The sequence below is a fragment of the Galendromus occidentalis genome, unplaced genomic scaffold, assembly GCF_000255335.2.
Source record: "Galendromus occidentalis unplaced genomic scaffold, Mocc_1.1 scf7180000077511, whole genome shotgun sequence".
Taxonomy (NCBI): domain Eukaryota; kingdom Metazoa; phylum Arthropoda; class Arachnida; order Mesostigmata; family Phytoseiidae; genus Galendromus; species Galendromus occidentalis.
The window spans coordinates 453,466-472,910 of record NW_003805499.1 but is presented as its reverse complement, the minus strand read 5'-3'; the positions used below and the strand labels follow the sequence as shown (position 1 = coordinate 472,910).

Sequence of the window (19,445 nt, the reverse complement as noted above, 5' to 3'; positions counted from 1 at the left end):
ACAATATACGTATTGAACACTTCGTGTCCCGTCTCAGCCAATGTAAGATTGGCTTCACTTTCTTCAATTTCTTCGTCATCGAAAGAACTACGATTTTGTCGGTGAGTATCGATCCCTCCGTCATGCACATATGCCCAATCCATATAGTATCGCAGGATCGAACGGAGATGTTTAAGCATGATGGATCGCCTGGATGAAGAGGGTCGAGAGATGTTTCCGGATATTCGTTCTTTACCGAGGTTTTTATCTATCCCAGGTACTCAGTCTGATGGTGACATATCTTGTGGTGTTCCTGCAGATGTCTCAGACGGATACCATAAAGCCCCAAGCGTCTAGAGAATGATAAAGGAAAGCCAAACAGAATCTCCCGATTCCAACCTGCATTCCAATTCGTACATTCGAGCGCGAGAACAACTCGTGCAATTCTTGTATGGAGGGGCCGAATCTGCGGGCCTACAGCGGAACGTTTGGATTGGCTGAAGACGTGCTATTCAGATTCTTCGGGACCAGGGAATTTCTGCAACCAGCACTTCGCGAACCGCGGCTTCCATCAGCGAACTTGTCATGAAATGGCCTCTTCGATCACTTTTCCTCCCACCCTTGACTCGGAAAGACGATGGAAAGGATTAGGGTTGCTCATGATTGATTTGACGGGCTCGAATATTTCCAGAACTCTAGATCATACTCTGACAGTCAGGGCTCTGGGCCGGGATGTTCCACCCAATCATCAGAGAGAAAGAGTGACTTCGCTAACATATGCATGCAGGGCCGTGGAGAGAACTCTGGGCCCGGTAGGAATTCAGTCATGGGCCGCTGATCTTAGCACGTCGTTTTCGAAGCGTCTGTTAAGATTGGCTTCCCCGTCTGAATTCTCATGCCGCATAGAGCTCGGTACGCCCGCCGGGTGAATTTTCTTACGCTGACAAAAAAGCGTGTATATTGGTGAGCTAGGGGCCCCCCGGCAGCTATGGGCCCGAGGGAGAATGTCCCGTTACTCTCCCCCTCTAATCGGGTTTGTATGCATGTGTGCATGATTGCAAGAAGAAAACATTGATGCTTCGTGACGAGGATAAAAACGTTTTGTGCTTTCCATCAATATTCGGGAGGGGCTCCCGGGAAGACCCACGACAAGCCTTCCCAGCGGGAAGAGCTGAGCGCCGTCTGATTCTGGATGCGGTATACATATGTAGCAATACGCAATACGCTCCATGGAAGTGCAATCAGCCCTGCTGTGCTACTCTTTTTGTGCGATCTGATGATGGGGTTCGCGAACATATCCGCTGCCAACAGCGCCAATCGTAGGGTCGTATGAGATCGACAGTTCACCACAAAGAATCCTAAAATATCCGAGATGGGGGGGGTCTATCGAGCCTTGAGGACCAGGATGCGGAAAATCCGGAACCGATTCCCCTCATCCTGAAGAAGGACGTTTCAGAACATCATTCTGTGCAGAGAGTATTCGAGCCGCTCGCCGAGCTTGGACCACCCAGGGATCCCCGGTTGGAATGACACCCATGCGTCTCGGTCCGGTTCGAGAGGAGGAGTCAGGGTGCCGCAATGCGAGCTGAGGAGGAAAGTCTTCAGGACGATTTTTGCGGAGCCGTAATAATAATTCTTTTGGGGAACCACTTTATTCCTCTCGACTCGATTCCTGGAGCTTATTTACAGAAGAAAAACCCAGTCTTTTGATAGCATGTCCGGTTTCGAGTCGATCTCCTCCCAACGAGGAGACGGTCGACGAATGATGGCACACATAGACTCTGGATCACTAGGTGGCGAGCGAAAATAATTGCTCCCCGTCGAGGGAATCGGCATCATCTCCTGTGATGAGTAAGGAAGGAATTCTCCAATCAATGGGACGATGGGTCCACTCCAATCAAATGATTGTAGGTATGATTTCTGAAAGCCTGTCGACAACATCTGCCTCGATCAGTTCCGCGCCACGATCCGTCGACGTCGCCTCCAATAAGTTATTCAGAGGAATCGGTTGCGCCTCGATTAGCGTTCATGGAGTTTGTTGGGGGTTCGAGCTGCGGAGTAAATATTGAATTGAGATGGGAGAGAATCAATGATGGGGGTCCAATGAAGACATGGGCTCAGGGAGAATCTTGCTTCATTCGGAAATGCTGTTAGTGGGAATCACCGAGAACTTACACTCGCACTTGCAGTAAGCACATCGTCCAGGCTTCTGTCGAACATAGCAGCCGTATTTAGCAGGACAGGAGTTTATTACGGGACATTGCGAATGGTCGCCTTGCAAGTTATTCCAGTAATCAGTTCCCTGCGGATGGTTGCTCTGGATGCCTTCCAGATGGCTTGGGAAACTCGGTCTAGGCGGACGATTCAGCTGAGGCGCAGCAGACTGATGATCCCCGAAGTTGAAGTCGAGTCCATTTCCTCCAATGATATCTTCGGCGGAATATGCTTGAGTATTCCCACCTAGAAATGAATCGGATCCAGACTTTGAGTCGTATCGAGAATCCGGAGTCATGGAGCCTCGAGGAATCCCCGCCGATGCCCCTGCGATGCTCAAGTAGGACCGTGCCGCGGCTTGTTCAGCGGGATCGATATCTCTTGAATGGACTTCGATCCCGCATTGGGGACCCCCGGACCAGGATGACAATTATTCACTTCCCAATCATGGCTTCCGGGAGACCTTCCCTCGCCGTAATTCTATTTGGTGGCCCAACAGCGAGTAGTAATGTTGCTCTTCTGGATCTTGCGGCACTGATATAAGGCCGACGTTTCTCGCTGGACATGAAGTAAGCGATCGAAGCAGCGATTCGACTTTGAGATCGATGCAAAAACTACTTACATTTGTATAGAACGCTTGTCGCTAAGAAATAATCGCTACGGCCCGTGAGTGAGGGTAAGCCCTGATCAACTTCTGGGGAGTGAGGCAGGGGATTCCCTGCGACTTATTGATCGCGTTCTCGAGGGAGCGGGAAGCCTCAATACCAATAGCTCGACCTGTGCCGTGTCGCCACCCACAGTAATGAGCTCCAATAGTGGTACACCGCAGAGATGTTCCGTGAAGTTCGCGATGGAAGAGGTTTGAGTTCGATAAATATCACAATCGGGTCCAAGCCCGCATGCTCGAAACCTGTGCTTGACAGCAGGATTCATCTCCGGCGAGAAGCGTGAAAAGAACGATGACGTTTTCGTATGTCGCGGACCCCATAAGAAACCCCATCGATTGTCCATCAACCGTCTCTGAGAGTAGCTCCTTCCATCCCGTCGTCCGCTATCCGTAAAGGTTTGCTGCAATACATGGCTTTTTACAGTCACGGTCATGTCTGCAACGCGTAGGCACCCGAAGCTGAGTCTCTGCAGCGAGCTCGGAAAGTGAGTTATCAGATAATCGACAGTAATAATCAGCCAGTAAGAGGCGCAAATAGGCGAGATTATTCAGATTCTGGTATTCGTCATCAAACCCATCGTTCAAGGCCAGAAGCCAGAAGGAGGTTCTCTCGGAGCCGGGTAGGAATCCCTAAAATGTTGCAGGCAAGATCAAGCATATTTGCTACTCAGGATCTTCGGACTGACCGAAAGGCCATCAGTTATCGTAGGGGATCGTGTCTCATTCGGTTTCCGTGTTTACTCGGGCGTCATCGCTGTTCTGACGTTTGCCTTCGCGGCTCAGAACATAAGCCTCGTTATTTCCCCCAATGGAGCATTCCATCCGATGTTCGACGAGAGGTTTACCGCCACCCACAGGTCCGTGTATCCTCTATGGTGTTTAATGTGCGCAACCATGAGGATATGTGTGTCGTACAAAACCCTATCGAGGGGATTCGGTAGAAGTTTCGCAGAAGCCGTGACGGATCTACAAAGTGAGTGGTCGATTTTAACCCCCCTTGGTCAATTCGATCAGGGAGCAGACTCGATCCAACGCAAGTAGTTCCGCTACATGAATGCCGCTCTTCCAGATGAGGACGGCTTGGCTCAACTTTGCGTACCGACTCGGAAGCACACCGTTATCAGCCATGTTGCCACATTGATGTTATTCTCCGCAGCGATTGTCGTCGATTCTTGCGTGTACAGACAATACGCCAATCAGAGCTTCAGAGGACTCGCCTCTCAACCGAAGTTCTACTCATTTCTGCTGGAAACCTTGGTTTTCGCCGCTTCTTTTGTAGGGGTTTTCACCTTCCTGAGTTTGATTTCCATCGGAACTCTCACAAGAATGTTCTCTTCCGTGGAATCAGAACTATATAGTTGGTCAAACGGGGAAGCGAAGTCGGAAAACACACTGAAGGTGAGTCGAGTAGTTTAGAGGGGAGCAATTATCTCGAACTCAAGCTCGCATGAGGTTACCGGATCCGGACAAGGTCCCGAATCTCGAGATTCCCATCGACGCCTACAGCGCAGTGCTCACTTTCCAGGTGATCATGCATCGCCACAACTTGTGTTGGCGACTGACAGAGTCGTACGATGAAGTCTTCCGTAATGTGTTGGGCTTCTGTTTCGTATTATGTGTGCCGATGTGCTGCCTGGTCATTGTGCAAGTGGTGACAGTTTACTCAGGGAGAGCTGCGAATGTCGACCGGCCATCCGTGGTGATTTTCCTGTTGCTCTGGAGTGTCGCGGGTGTGTTTTATGCGGCCATGATGTCGACGCTCGCCGCATCCATCAATGTCGCGGTTCGTTTCTCCTAATAATTCAATGCTCTTTGGGAAATCCGAATGCGCTCATGATACTTGGCCTAATTCCGTATATTAAAGGCGGCCGCCCCGCGGAAACACCTGATGAGGCTTGGAAGCGGTCAGAACATTCGTATTCTGCATTTTCAGACTCGTCTCAACGATTACAAGATTGGATTCACATTTTTCGATTTCTTCGTTATTGAGAAAACGACGGTCCTGACGGTCAGTGGGTGAACGATTGCCAGACGGTTTCAGAACGGTAGAAGGAATTGGAGTTCAACTCATGGTCGGCGCTCCGTATCCGTTGCTCGTGATATTGTTCAATAATCCCTGCATTATCTCCCGATCGGGTTTCAGCTATTCAGTTTGATGATTTCGTACCTGGTGGTTTTCCTGCAAATGGCGCAAGCGGACGCCTCGCTCTAACTGAGCCCTGCAGATCGAGCTCAGTCTCGAATCGAGCGCATGGTGAGCCTTGAATGGTTTTCACGGGCGCGCCGGGGACTCCGACTCAAAGTCAAGGGGTTTTCCAGACAGCATTCAGTGCCGTGCGCGGCAGATCATCGCCTCATCGATTCACCCCCCACAAAGGTCCATTGCTCATACAGTCTTGCGATTCGGATACTATCGCGATCATCGATCGGGATCTCCCTGATGGTCAAAAGCCCTAATCGATAATGCCGAAAATGACCGTCATCCTAACGAGGCACATCAGGTTTGGTTCGGTTGCTAAAATCAGATTTCACCCCAGGATTCACGTTGCGCATCTTGCCCTTGGTGGATACTGCTCGCGGTCAATTCTCTTCAAGACACAGGGATCAACCCGCAGGGTATTTGCTCTTGAATAAACTTGCGGGCCGTCATGCTGTTCAGAACAATCGGCGATTCTTCGAGGAGTCGATATTCGAACGTAATGCAGCCGGCAAGTAACATAGCAGATCCTATGCTCTCGTTTCTTGAAATACGGGGCGAAACTTTCTTGCGTAGATACCAATCGGGAGTCCCGCATGCTACTACGGGATCTCCTATAATCATAGAATCAGTGCAAGCTCGAATATTTTCTTTACCAAAAGTCATAAAACTAATACTTACGATGCAGGCTTTCGGGACCGAACAAGAAGGAATGCCACTGGCTCGCGGGCGCTTGGTTCTTAGGCGGTGCACGATATGGGTATGACGAAGGTATACTCGATGCAGATTCACCGAATGATGTGTGCGTCGACTGTGGAGAGCTGTCTTCTGCAGCGGACAAAAGGCGAGTGAGTGAGAATTCCTTTAGTTCCGTTAAAGAGTCAATGGTTGATACGACGTACAATCATCCATAATTTTCTGGCCATTGGATCGTAGGCGGTTTTCTTTCGAATCACGGCTTTTGTCCGGCGATCAAGGATCCCTTGAATAGCCGTTTCAGACGACAAAAGTCTCTAACAACATTTTTGACACCTTCAACTTCTGTAAACATGCGCGTCCGATTAAACAAGCGTTCCGACGATTCTCTGTCGCTTCTCAGGGTTTCCGGTTTATTGAGAAGCTCTCAACAACCATATTTGGCACCACCGAAGTCCGAATCGAGTGGGCACGATAAGCTTCGGTGGCTAAAATTGAAATCGGGTTCTAAAATAGATTCGGAGGGGGGACATCAACGAAATACACGGAAGCGTCGAAGCCAGCGCAGAAAATTCAAGACGAGAGGCTCGAATGGGCTGAGAAAGTAATTAATCGCCGTAAATGATCAGCCTTCTGCCCCGGCTCCTGAGAAGAATACAGCAAGGCTGGAATTCACTTCGCTAGAGACCGAGAGGTCGAGGCTCGATTCATTTGAGAGGCTCCGGGAGCGGAGTAATGAAAAACGATAAGGACAAAATTTCTCTACGAATTTTCGGCTAGGACACCGTCATCGAGCGAAGGGCTTCTTCGTTGAACATTCCTTGCTCTTTTCTAGGTCGTACGGGGCGCTGATTTCACAGGAGTTCAGAGCGTGGAGCAGCCGGCGAAGCGATGTTTGCCGCAAGAATCGGCGAACGAAGAGCGTGCCCGGAGATACGCGGCTCACGTCTCCGACCGGCAGGAGTATTCCCAAACAGTGTGAATCGGCCGGACACCACAGTGACTGGCAAGAACACCAGACCCCCGGAACTCATCAAGAGAGCGCATCTTAATCGCTAGTGCTGCTCTGTCTGTGTTGCGCGGGACCTTCTTCTCACCACGACAGTCGTTATGGTCGACCCTGCGATCGACGTTGACTGTGGGCCGCATGACGTCACGAACCACAACAATGACATTTATTCGCAGAGGAGGGCACCACGAAGTTGGAAGAAAAAAAACAGATCAAGAGAGTTCAGCCTATTACCCATGGGGTGATTAACTCCCTCCTTGGGGGCCGCGACGGAGAGAATGAGTCTTGTTTAGCATCTGACGCATTGTTTGGTCGTGGAGAATTGAGAGAGATTCGCCGCGTAAGTGTTCGGATCGTCGGGAATAAATCTACAATGGATACGTATCCACGGAGACGTCTAAATAGTCGACTTGACAACGAGAAGAGCTGGAGCAGTCATCGGCATCCTACCATGCCGCTTAGACTTTAAGAAAACAGAGTTGCAGAACTTACGAACGAGCAGCACGAGGTACTGATATTGACCGAAAGGATCGTTGCTCGACTCTGTCGCCGCGTGTTGAAGGTCGTGAGGGAACGACACAACGCCTGGAAAACAAGTTTGATATTAGCTCGAGATTCATCGGCTCCAGCGAACGAGCCGCCATTCTATTCATGCGATTATCGGGCGGATCCTTCGCCGGGTTCAAAGTGGAATAAATCTTACAACACGATTGACGCTCTCCTCGAACCACTGGAATTTATGAGGGAGTTCGTGGTACACTGAATGAACTCACTAACAACAAAAGACTCATCTTTGCTCCCTACTGCCAATCGAGTCGAATTCTAAGCTGCGGCAGATTACTGCTAAGCAACCTATCCGTAATTTGTCGGTATCGCAAGAAATTGTTCTGGATATATCATTCCATCGTCACTTGCCGATTTGAGTCACACGGAAGCCCCAGAATTGGTCCTTCGGTATCTCGATCGTTTATTAGCCTCGGATTCGGCCTTCAGTGAATGCGCATGCGTTTCAGAGACTAATTTCGCGTCCCGAAATCCCGTCCCTCACACTCCTACTCGGTAATTCGATCGTATCGGTTTATCGACTTGTCCGCGAAGAATTTCCAGTGTTTGGTGTTATGTATAAGGTTCCGTCTTCGGCTCGCACTATTAGATAGATTGACAAGTTCGGCGACAAGTCAAATCATAGTTGACATTGTTGAGCCACTGGGTCTCGTGAAATAAGAAAACTTCGATCATTGCGGAGATTTACCATCGCAGCTCGTTCAAGGAAACTCGTCCGGATCACGTCTTCTGATGTCACTCGTAGCCCCGGGCCCGGACGGAACTGCCTGGGGCGACGGCACGCCCTCCCAACGGTCGGTCTGCACCAGTGACCATGCTCATTTATCTGTCTGTCATCAGAAGAATTTCATTCCGCATCAGGAAACAGTTTGCCATCGGCGACCGCTGATTACTGCTCCATCGACTGATTCATTTTCGAAGCACTGTGATTGGACCTGAACGCCACCGAGCTCCATTACGAAATCGCACGTCACGTTTGTTCGCGATATATGTAGCGACAAATGCGGTTAATTTCCTAACACGCTTCGCTGCGTAAGATTGAGAGGCTTCGCAAGAAAACACGCATCTCCTCGGTAGAAATATTCGCTCGACACAAGATCTACAGTCATGAGCGAAGATTGGGCAATGCCTACCGTGTCGTGATTCGATAGCCCTGCTCACGCGAAGCGGAACGTAGGCTCAGAGATTCGAAGTTCACGCGGGAGTTCCTTTAGATACGCGCCTTGCAGGATATAGGCGATTCGTTTGATGGAAGGACTTTTCAGATACTTCGTTCGCGTGTTTGCTCTCTTTCGCGCGGCAAGGACCGTGAAGAGAATCTGAGTGACCTTTTGAGTATTTTCTCTTCTCGGTGAAACTGCGACGTCCGTCCTGTACTTTTCATCCGAATACTTTTCTGTAGTTCCAGACGGAATCATGTTCTCTGGAACATTCCTCAACCCCAATGAGAAGGACGTTCTAGTTCAAACAAGACCTTTGGAACATATACCGCTAATCCAATCCGGAAAACTGGCGAGCACGAACTGAATGCTCAACCACAGGCGAATTATCCGAAATATTTGAGTCGCTCCCCCTTGGGAATCGGGAAACGATACCGATCTGCAGGGCGTCCATAAACATCGAAAGGAACAACAGCTATGAGATTCTCAAGCTTATCAGACGATTCTTTCGTCATCCGTCCGCGGGGAATCCCGATAAGTTGTTTGACCAGACCCCTTCATGCCAGCACATGACCACTCCTGCTGCTAAGGGAACTGATCGATGATACGGCATGGGTGGAGAGAGGAGACCTGTCGGGGGCATGCAGAATCGAAAGTTTCTCTCGATGCCTGCTCCGGGGAGGCCACAGAGTCGTTGTTCGCTTCCTCATGGAGTTGGGCACGGGAACATCGACTTGATAATTCGGAACAGTTTTCGGGCAACGTGCCTTGATTCGAGCCGACTCCAAATGTGCGTTCCCGTATTCGGAGCGAGCGTTCCTTGTGGTTTTTCGAAGCAGAAACTGGGCTCACCTGAGTGTATGGCGCATCAAAACGAATCCCCCCGCAGCCGATATCAAGCCCTGAGCATGACGTAGCGATTATCTCAGGGCTGTGACGAGCTTGCTTTATCTGAAGTCGCACGAGTTGTCAACGGGAGTCAACTTGTGTCATTATTTTAATTTACCAGTGGGAAAACCTCATGTCCCACCTTGTTCACGGAATTAGTGCCAGAATATGCGTCGAGGGGAGAGATCGTATCACGAAAATAGCTGAGGCTGGACATTCATCTTCACCACGATATCTCGGATTCTGGCCTCGAATACGAACGGGAGTCGAAAATAGGCGACTTCCACCGGGACTGTTTCAGACGATGTCCTGGTCCAAGAATAGTTTGCTCTCCCCTCCCCTCCTTGAATAGCGAGCACTTTTATTGCTTTTCTTCGTTACCGTCCAGGGAATTGGACGTGTTCACCGGAGGCGTGTGTTCAAACCGAAAACTGCTATTTGAAGTATTATATTTAGATCCATGGACCGATATGCTCATCCTTATATAAGACCGCGATGACTTCGTTCCTTATCGATCGGATACATCCTCATCGTGATACAATAGCGGGTTCAAGGATAAATTCGTGTTTTCATATCATTCGATTAGAACACGATTTACAATCATTGTTCTCATATAACTTGATGTCACCCAATTGCATCAGTCAGGGAAATTCCGCCCAGCTCCCGAGCTACACGATTAACGATCAATCGTTTATTATGACAATGCCGACCAGCATCCGAGCGCACGCACAGAGCTTATGGATTCCTTCTTGAAGTACCTCCCCATTTCAGTGTTTCGGATGACCTGATAGCGAATCGTCCGATGTCAAATGTAACTCGATGAGCGATAAGCTCAAGATCGGTTGGCGGTTTCGCGAAGCTGGTAGGGGTCGCGTGCTTCATCTCCTCAAACCCGCATCATCGAATATTTCATCAGCACCGGATCGGTACCATCACTTCAAGTTATCAAGACTGCGACCACATTCCGATCCTCAGCCCGAGGTTGAGATCACGAAGTCATTGTCGTGAGAAGGCTTGAAGGGGTAAATTCTCTTCATACTTGATTGCTCGAGCGATGGCTCAAAGGTTGCAGGAAATGTCTGACAGAAAAAAAGGCTCCCCGTTGCATACCCTGGTCACCGTCACCGGTTTGGGAAAAAGTCTACTAAACTGGATTCACGGTGAGATCGGGTGTCGCCTAATTCAACAGCACCAGAACTAAATAGCAGTTGAGCCGGCAGCCTGAGGCTCCTTCTGCTAGTTGGATTGAGCTTCAACTAGCGACGATGAGAAGTTCCCTTCGTGATCCAGATAACCTCTGTCGGACCCGCCGACTTCATGTAACAATGAAGCAGACGGAGCTCACAACGCCAGACTGACACAGCTTTATTTCCCGTTTCAGTCCAGAAGACTTTCATCTTCTTCCGACCTTGACCCGACGCATGCGAACGCGATTGCAAGGGTTCTGCATTTAACTCCTGTAAGTTTCGAAAGGGGAAAACACAATTTCCTTTTATATTCCCTCCCCCATGGATGTCGATATTGAAGCTGGAAAGCGTGAGGACGGGCAAGTTGGCCACCTCGACCCGAGACGCTTAGGGTCCCAGCCGAGAAAATCATCGAAACCATCATTATCAACAAAACTCATAAAACCCCAACTCCTATCGTGCTATTCATCGGCTGTAATGTCGATTGTGCAGACTCGACGACAATGGCGCGGAAGACGGAGAAGGCTCCTCTTCATTCCTTCCGACTGTATGTCCGCGATGCCATATTGTTACGAGAGCATCCGGAAATGTTCTGGAACACTTTCTGTTCAGAATTAACACTCGACTTCTCGAGACAAGGATTGTTGTTCTGTCGCAGACGCGCTTGATGGCCTACAAGAAGGTGATCGGGTCGGCCATCGCGAACATTGTCGAGACTGGCGACGATGGAGCCCGCCCCTTCGGGTTTTGTTCCCGAGTTTCCCGATTCGTCATGTCTGTTGGAAGACAAACCTCCTCCAAGGCCTCCCTATGTACCCTCAAGGGAACACCCCCTCCCTTCTCGTGTCCCTCAAGGGATTCCGCGATCGCGAGCCCGGTGCCCGGGCCGGTCTCCTCCACAGCATGCTCAGCCTACACCGATAGTGCCAAGCATCTTTCTGAATAACGCTTCCAAGTTCAGCCAGACGGGTCAATCACAGTAGAGCGGAAAGTCTTTGACCTTACAGTTTTCAATATTCGACGTTCAATGGGTATCCATTTCATAAATGACTGAAACCTGGAGAATGCAAGCTGTTTTCCCCCTCATTGGGGTATCGCGCCTCGGTGGTTTTTGTGTAGGAGTGCTCCAAGGGATGAATGTGAAGTCATTCCGAAAACCTCTCAAAACAACAGAAAACCAATTTTGCCTTGACATCCTACCCCCCGAACATCGGGGATGGAGAACCGTCGGGATGAGGACGGCGGAAAATCGGAGCCGAACGTGCTCTGGATTCCGATACGGTTCTGCATGGAGATTCTCGAGTTCCCGATTGCAGAGAGTTTTCTTAGGACAGAGTTTCACCCATTTGCATTCGATGACATCCACCCCTCCATGAATATCAATGGATGGCGGGCAGTAGGGAGATCATGCATGGCGCCCGGCACGGTAACGAGCCGAGCGCGCAGAAAACCGGCGCGGCGTTGTGAGAGATCTGACAGGATCCCGGCACGCTTCTTGAAGATCTCGCTTCGTAATTCTAACGTTGCAATGATGAGAGATGATCACGGGACGATTCCAAAAATCATTTCGAGTCGATGACTTCTTTATTTGGAACTGTTTACATTGGGAAGAGAAATCAACGGACTCGGTAGGTCTCTTCGGAAGTAACAGAACGCAGACTTCGTAGATTTTCTTAAATAATAGCAATAATTATAACCTCCACAGCGATTCATGGATTCGTCTATACAGAACGACTAACGACGTCTCCTCCCCGGAGCGCCAGAACCAGATGGAGCACGGATCCACCAGTCACCTTGTAGTCGCTGGCGGTTTTATCGTCGTTCATCTGTTTTCCCGAGAAGATGAGTCTCTGCTGTGCCGGTGGGATACCCTCTTTTTCTTCAACGCGTTCCTTGATTCGCTCCACTTTGTCCGTGGGTTCGATGTCGATCTCAATCTCCTTGCCGGTCAGCGTTTTCACTTTAATCAACATCCTGGACTCGGTTCAATTCGTTCCGAATCCTTGCCGAAACCCACTGAGTTCACGATTCGCTCTTGTTTTCGATCGACCACCAGCACCCGTCAACGAGATTCCGGCGAGAACGAAGCGGGGATCTAGTGTGGAGTGAATGAACGCATTCTCGCTCGCTCCCGGGCTCTCGGCGCGAGTAAGTCTTTAAGGTCGCTGAAACTAAGATTCCGAGCACCGCGGAACGAGCTATCCCCTGAAGTCTCCCAGACATGGTGTCTCCGTCGGGCCGAGTCTCCCTCGTGGATGATCATTGAGAAGAAACTCCATGGAATCATGATCTGAGAGATGGTGACGAGCTCGCGAACCATTTCTGCAGCTCACATGCGGCAGAGCTCGCTCGAGTCGTCGGACTCCCGTTGGCTGTCCCTGGATTCGGACCGGCAGCGCGGAGCAATTCCGATCGGCTCGTAAACTTCGGAGACTTGGTTAGTGAATTTTCAAGAAATCTCCATCAAGCCGAAACCCTCAAGAATATTGGCGTCGACAGAAACATCCTAGCCGCGGAGGAGTCATGCATTGAATATTCTTGCTGGAATCCTAATATTCGGATCCATCGAATCATCAGTGATCTCGGAGGCACACAGGATTTCGCCTCCGGGAAGAGTCGAATTCCGGACAGGGCTAGGAGTCCGAAATGATGACGTTTCTCCTCGAGGTCTGTACTGGCGGGTCGGGACCTCTTCCCCTTTGGGATTTCTAGCAGAAAAAGGGGGGCATACTCCGCTCGTCAGACCAGCAGATGAAATCCTTCAGGTCATGATTGAGCCGCGCGAGTTCGGAATCGATTCGGTCAATGTATCGAGGTACGCGTGTCGACAAGGGGCACCGCCCACACAATCTGAGATTGGGGATTGTTCTGAAGCCTCAGTGGAACGTTCGGTTTTGGGTGCCAAGGATCAAGGACTGGGCATTGACGGAGTCGTAAATTCAGTGAATCGGGAATCAAGAGCTGGAGTCGACGTACCTCCATTCATCGGCTCGCAGTCCCGAAACTTTCCTTTCTGAAGTATTCGAAGCATCCATCAGCGAAATACTGAGCATTGTGAGAGGAATACAGGGATAATGATCTGAAAGACCTCAATAGTGAGTCTCCCAAATCCTTTCAAGTTCTGCTTTCGACATGGGATCGCCTTGACCAAGGAAATTCTGTTTTTCTGTCCAACTTACAGTGAGGGATGGGAGAAGCGCGACGAATCAGATCGGGCACCAATCGTCGATTGACGACTGGAATCGCCGTCAATCATCGCTGCCGATAAGCATCGGTCGGCTGGGGGTCGACCATATCGAACCGGTGAAGCGAACCACATCTAATGCTACGCTTTCAGACCGAGTAAATTATGCGTATCACATTGTTCCTCAGCGTCAACTGGAAATTCTCACGTTTTCAAAATTTCAATGCTTCACAAATAGAATCGGCGAGTGCTCCGATTCTGAGCACTTGAACCTCACATTCGCAACCTGATTACCGATGGTCGACTTCGTGCCGTGGAGCAAAACGCTATTCACGCTCTTGCTTGTCAAAAGTCGCCTGGTACCCGCAGATCTCCGTCAGGCGCGCAGTGCCGACTTGGGATCAGGTTCGATAAGCTCGTTGACAGGAAAGATCGCCGGTATCGCTACCAATCGCGGAACGGTCCGAAGCGGGCCCACCCGGGGACACATAGTCTTGATCTTGTCTTTGAGCCATCGAAATGAAAAAATAAGATGCCCCCAAAGACAGGATCTCGCGCTGTCGGATATCCCGACCCTTTTCGAGCATGACATCGTCCAGCAGTCTCAAATCCCCCTCAAGTCGGCGAGGGCGCGCCGGCTCGAAGATTCGGTGCCTTTTGTGGTCAAACGACAGCTAGAGAGCTCCATCCATGAAAGGGACATCTCTGACTGTCTGCTCTCCCGAGCCCAAGAGACCGAGCTTCCGAGCGAGAATCGTAAGAGCATCGACCAATCGGAGGGCGCATCGAAACGCAGCGAATTTCTTCCAGGATTCTGAGACTGAAGCGAGCAGGATTGCGAAGGCGATCTTGGGAGCACCGATGCCGGATGAATGTGGCTGCGGCGAGAACCAGAGTAACTCCTCCAAACTTCACATGTACCCCTTCACGGACATCCCGATGCCATTTCACGAGTGCCAAATCGAGAACTCCTCAGAGGAAGGAAAAAGCAGCTACCTAATCGATTTTGATGCCGAGGGAGCAGTTCCTCGAAATCGATTGGCTCGCAGGGGGCATTGGTGTTCCATGACCACAGGAGAGTCAGGTTTGAAGTTTTCCAGACATTAAGTCAGAGATTTCCCACCGCCGACATGATATCTAGTAGAACTCGGATGAATATGTATCCTTACCTGTCGCCAGAGTTATTGCACCGATCAAGGTGGCAGCAAACATATCCAAAGATTTTTCGTCACACTGAACCAATGCAGACCCTACTTTTGACGACCTCTGGACACAGACTTCTGAAGCGCACTGAATCTTAGCGGATGTCCGCGCACGCACAGCCCCGTAGATCCGACGCCTTCTCTCCGCGACAGCGCGAGCGAGCGAAGACGAAAACCGTTACGTTTTTGTGATGGGGAAAGACGCCTCTGCGGTAAGAAGAAAACTGCTGGACATTCTAGTCATGGAGCGAAGCGCCCAGGTACAAATCACAAACTATAATTCAAGCCGGCCTTTAGGAAGACGGCATCAACTGCAAGAATAGCTTCATACGATTTTCTGTTTTGAAATTGATTGTCTCCCCTCCGTCATGACTACCCTACGGTCGACTTTGAAGCTTCCCTGGCCGCGAACTGGAAGGTTCCTCATTGATTATCATCTCTCACGGTACCGTTTCCATCATCTCCGATCGGCTCCGTATCCTGCTCGTATTCAAGCAATTTTTCTGCGGATTCCGCATTATTTACCGAGCCCCCGATTTGAATTGAAGGAGAACGGTCAGGGATTGAATCGGGAAGTCAATTTCTTCCGTAGCTAAGTGTTCGCAGAACGGTAGTCTCGGAGGAAGAATCGCTTGTGCTCGTGGAAACAGATTCACGTTCTAGGAGCTCCAGGCTGATCGTAGGAATTTCCTTCCATAGAGCCATCCTCGATCTCTTACGTCAAATCGTATGCGATCTTAATTCCTGCGGCGTATGTATGTACTTACATTTATGCCCGCTGTCTTGGGGCTCTGGGTATCTCCCGACCAGAATGCCAGTTTAAGGAACAGCCGTGAGCCATCCCTAGGCATTGCGAATTCCGAAGAAACCGCGATTAAGGTTGACCGCGAGCGAAAAACCCCGCTTACGGTTTCTTCACGGTGAACGAGTAGAAATGAGCGAGCTATGATTTTTCCGCGGTTCGGAGCACCCGTAGACCATTCGATGACGAGAGTTTTGATTCTTACAGCGGAAACCGATATACGTGATCAGATTCTAGTCAATTCGCTGTAGTTCCTAGGCGGGCTGCAGTAGGAGGAATATTCCTTGCGGAGTAGTCCGCACGATTCACGTTTTCATCTCATGTCCTTCCTCAGAGGTATCCGCGGTCGTGGATATCGGCTTGGTGTACGTAAAGTTTTGAGTCGTAGAGCGTCATGAAAGTGTGCGCTCCCGACGGAACGTGGAGAAAGCGGCGTGGTGGACTTTTGAGAGTCCTCGCTGCAACGCTCCCCAGACGATGAAAATGTTGTCACTGGTCTTGGCTTCATGTCTCGCTCGATTCCCGCTGCTCCTCACTGGAGTCCTCTTCGGGCTAGAGCGCTGTGGGGATCGCCATAAAGCCTTGCCACAGAAAGTTGAGGGGGGACCCCGAATGCACTCATCCGACGCCAATGGCCCGAGTAAAGACAAAATTATTTCACGGCTCCAACCTTTCAATAACATCATTTTAAAGCGGAACGTCCTTTTCCTCTACGGCTGAACGTGTCGAAACGATATCTGTGGACTTTGTTTCTTCTGGTCACAGCGAACGTGCGCGTGTCGGAAAACTGGCCGTCTGATGAACGGTCGGCCTGTCGGTCGGCCAGTGAGGCACTCAAGCAGATAGTCAGCCAGCGAGCTGTCTTTCAAGGGTCAAACCTTCGCAGGCTCCCGTTGGATCATACACACGATTCCCGTTCTGCTTTAAACATGATTGTCATTCTTTGTTCTGCGATGATGAGCAGCGTAATGTTCCGTGGAGAGAAAGCATGCTTCACATGGGAGTATGTATTTGGGAGACAGCCTCAGTTATCAGCTGCATAGGTGCCTATAGACCCGCGAGACTCGGCGTCTGGTCTCGGAAAACCGGCGCTCAGACCCCGAGGCACCTGAACGACCGAGATAAGTCGATCGCAATTCTCGTGAGCCTGATGAATTCTCTCGCCTCAGTGCGGAACGGCCGGGTACCGGATGCCTGATTGGAACATCTCACAATACGCCCACGCTGCAGCCGTTGGATAGATGACGGTCAGACGTCTGCGGCTTTGGACTTTCACGGATTGCCCCGCACACAAGTGGGGTCAACACATCATGGTATCCGTTTCTGACGGCCTAAGATCCATGCCGGTCGCCAGAAGTCAGCACTGCATTAGAACTTAATGACCGGACGAATGAATATTCGGCCACGTAGCATTTCGGCTGGAATGGGTTGCAGTGATTTCCTCCCGCAGACTAGATGAATCAACCTTTCGAAATGTTCGTGCAGGGAAATTGACAGTTGAATCATTGAACCTGAGCAGACCCGTAGACATATTATCAGAAGCGCTCCGGCGTATTCAAGATCGCGATTGTTGTTCAGCGACTCGTCCACTGACGGTAGATTCCGATCATCCATGGCCGGCTCTTCATTGGAAAATTCACTTCATCGCGATACCTGCGGAATGTGGATTTCGATAGCCAATTAATCGCGTTTCGAGTCGTGGTCGTGTTTCTGCTAGTCTCACAGGGGCTGTAATCATTTCTATTTTATGGATTCATGATCGCTTGCCGAGATAAAAGGGGAGTCATCGTGGGCAACGAAGAGGTGCCGAACCGTAGCTCAGAGTATTATTGTTCGTCGCGGAATTCGAGCCAATGATCCGCCGTACCGAAAGCACATTTTCATCGACATCTCGCGTTGATTTCCAACAAGTGGAATATCGAAAGGGTTGTAAAGCCGTGGCTCATTCGGGGTCTCATGTTTATTTGGAACCGATCTCTCCATTTCGAAATGCTTTATTGAATTTCGCGATAATATTCTTTTCGGTAAGCGATCCCGGACGCTAAGGTGTTTATGCGACTATAAATCGGTGGAGTCACTCTCCCCAAACGGGATTCGTTTACACCAAGAAAAATCAAAGTAATTCTTAAAAGTTTTGGTGCCTTAGGAGGTCTTATGAGCGCTGTTTATGTGCACGATGAGCTTCGGCGGGAAAGCCACAATATCGTCAGTCGTGCCCATAACGGAACCGTGGTTTACGATGCACATGTCAACCAGTGAAGACTGCTTTTTTCGTTCTGACCCCGGAACGAAAGCCCCGGCGATCGCTTGTACATACTCACACTGTGTCGTACAGAAAGTTTGTCCTTCCGAGGGAATGAAACCTCCGGATCCCTGGGAATATTTCGAAAATATGTTTGGTCCGAGGAACGAAGATGAGTGGCGCTAATCTAAGGAGCGTATACCCAAGTCTAACAGACCGCTTCCGAAAAAGATAAATCTGGAGCATCGAACTGTGATTGCTCGCTCCGCATCGTGCCGACATGCGTCTCCAGAGGGCAGAGTTCCACTGGGAAGGGATCCTTTGGATCTTCGAGAAAAGTTCTCGGAAAGCGTGACCGTGAGCAACTAACTCACGGCTCGAGCAATTTGAATCAAGCATGGGGTCAACATATTATTGTCGGCTTCCCCAGCGACTGAGCACCGAGATTCTCGCTTGTTCTTTCGTCAGTGAACGGTGAGCGCAGGCTCCCTATTGGGGGCGGGAGTTCGCACTGATGATGCGCCATATGAGGTCCCACGTTTCCGATGGGTCGAAGGAAAAAATCCGATGCTCGAGCGTGCTCCCTAAGGTCCGATGCGGATACGAAGCCGCGGGGAATGTCCTAACAATCGATCGAAGCCGTGCAACTGTCGACGAGAGAGATAAGAATGCCGCTCTATCATTCATATTCATATTTTATTAGGGGGTGAAAAGGCTCCCGACCTCCGGTAGGTGCAATCAAATCGGAAGTAATATTCGGCTGTGTTAATATTGTCAAGCTTCGAGGAGTTTCGTAGGTCGGCCTCAGATCTTACTATTCCGCCGGCAAACTAGAGGCCGCTCGAATGAGACCGAACCGAGCTATCGTCTCTCAAATCCGAAACTGGACCTCCTACAAAACCTCGAAGCTGAAGTCTATCGAGATCAATTTCTCGATTTCCATCGGGAACGAATGCAGAGCCGATGGAGACGATTCGAAGCGCTGCGGTGGGTTAGATCCATCGCCTTCCTCCCATTCTTCGCGAGTATCAAGATCTGGACGGTGCCTCTGTCGCCGACATGAGCGTCGTTGCAATATACCTAACACGAATGAAATCTTCGGGAGTAATTTATTCGGGTTTCGAACCCTGTCTCTATTGCGTCTCCTTGATTGACACGAGGTGGAGAGCCGAACTGCCCCAGGTAAATTACGATTGGTACTTCGAGCCCAACATGAGGACTGGCATCGAACTAATCTTTCCGTACAAGACATGGCCCCTGTCGGCTTCAGAGAGGTGAGTTTTTGGCCCGTATTGTTGGAAGTCTCTCAGAACCGAGTTTTACTGGACTTCCTCACGCTAAGTTCCCGCGCAAGCCTATAGCGCAAGCCCTCAAGATGACCACAAGATAAGAAAGCGTTTTTGCTTCGGGAATTTGAGCTTGATGCGTCATAGCCGAAGTTTCGTCACGTTCCG

The 19,445-nt window shown here is 50.2% G+C and overlaps 2 protein-coding genes across 2 annotated transcripts; both read right to left on the bottom strand.

Annotated features, from left to right (window-relative positions):
- Positions 1 to 1,623: 1,623 nt before the first annotated feature.
- LOC100897708 (uncharacterized) lies at positions 1,624 to 15,092 on the bottom strand. The gene is made up of 5 exons (XM_003746924.2): positions 14,915 to 15,092; positions 7,255 to 7,347; positions 5,739 to 5,885; positions 2,155 to 2,439; positions 1,624 to 2,030 (listed from the first exon to the last, which is right to left on the bottom strand). Exons 1-5 carry the CDS (start codon positions 14,955 to 14,957, stop codon positions 1,999 to 2,001), a joined length of 600 nt encoding a protein of 199 aa, XP_003746972.1. The 5' UTR covers positions 14,958 to 15,092; the 3' UTR covers positions 1,624 to 1,998.
- Positions 12,115 to 12,657, bottom strand: Nedd8 (Nedd8 ubiquitin like modifier). The gene has a single exon (XM_003746925.3). It carries the CDS (start codon positions 12,532 to 12,534, stop codon positions 12,283 to 12,285), a length of 252 nt encoding a protein of 83 aa, XP_003746973.1. The 5' UTR covers positions 12,535 to 12,657; the 3' UTR covers positions 12,115 to 12,282.
- Positions 15,093 to 19,445: the final 4,353 nt, after the last annotated feature.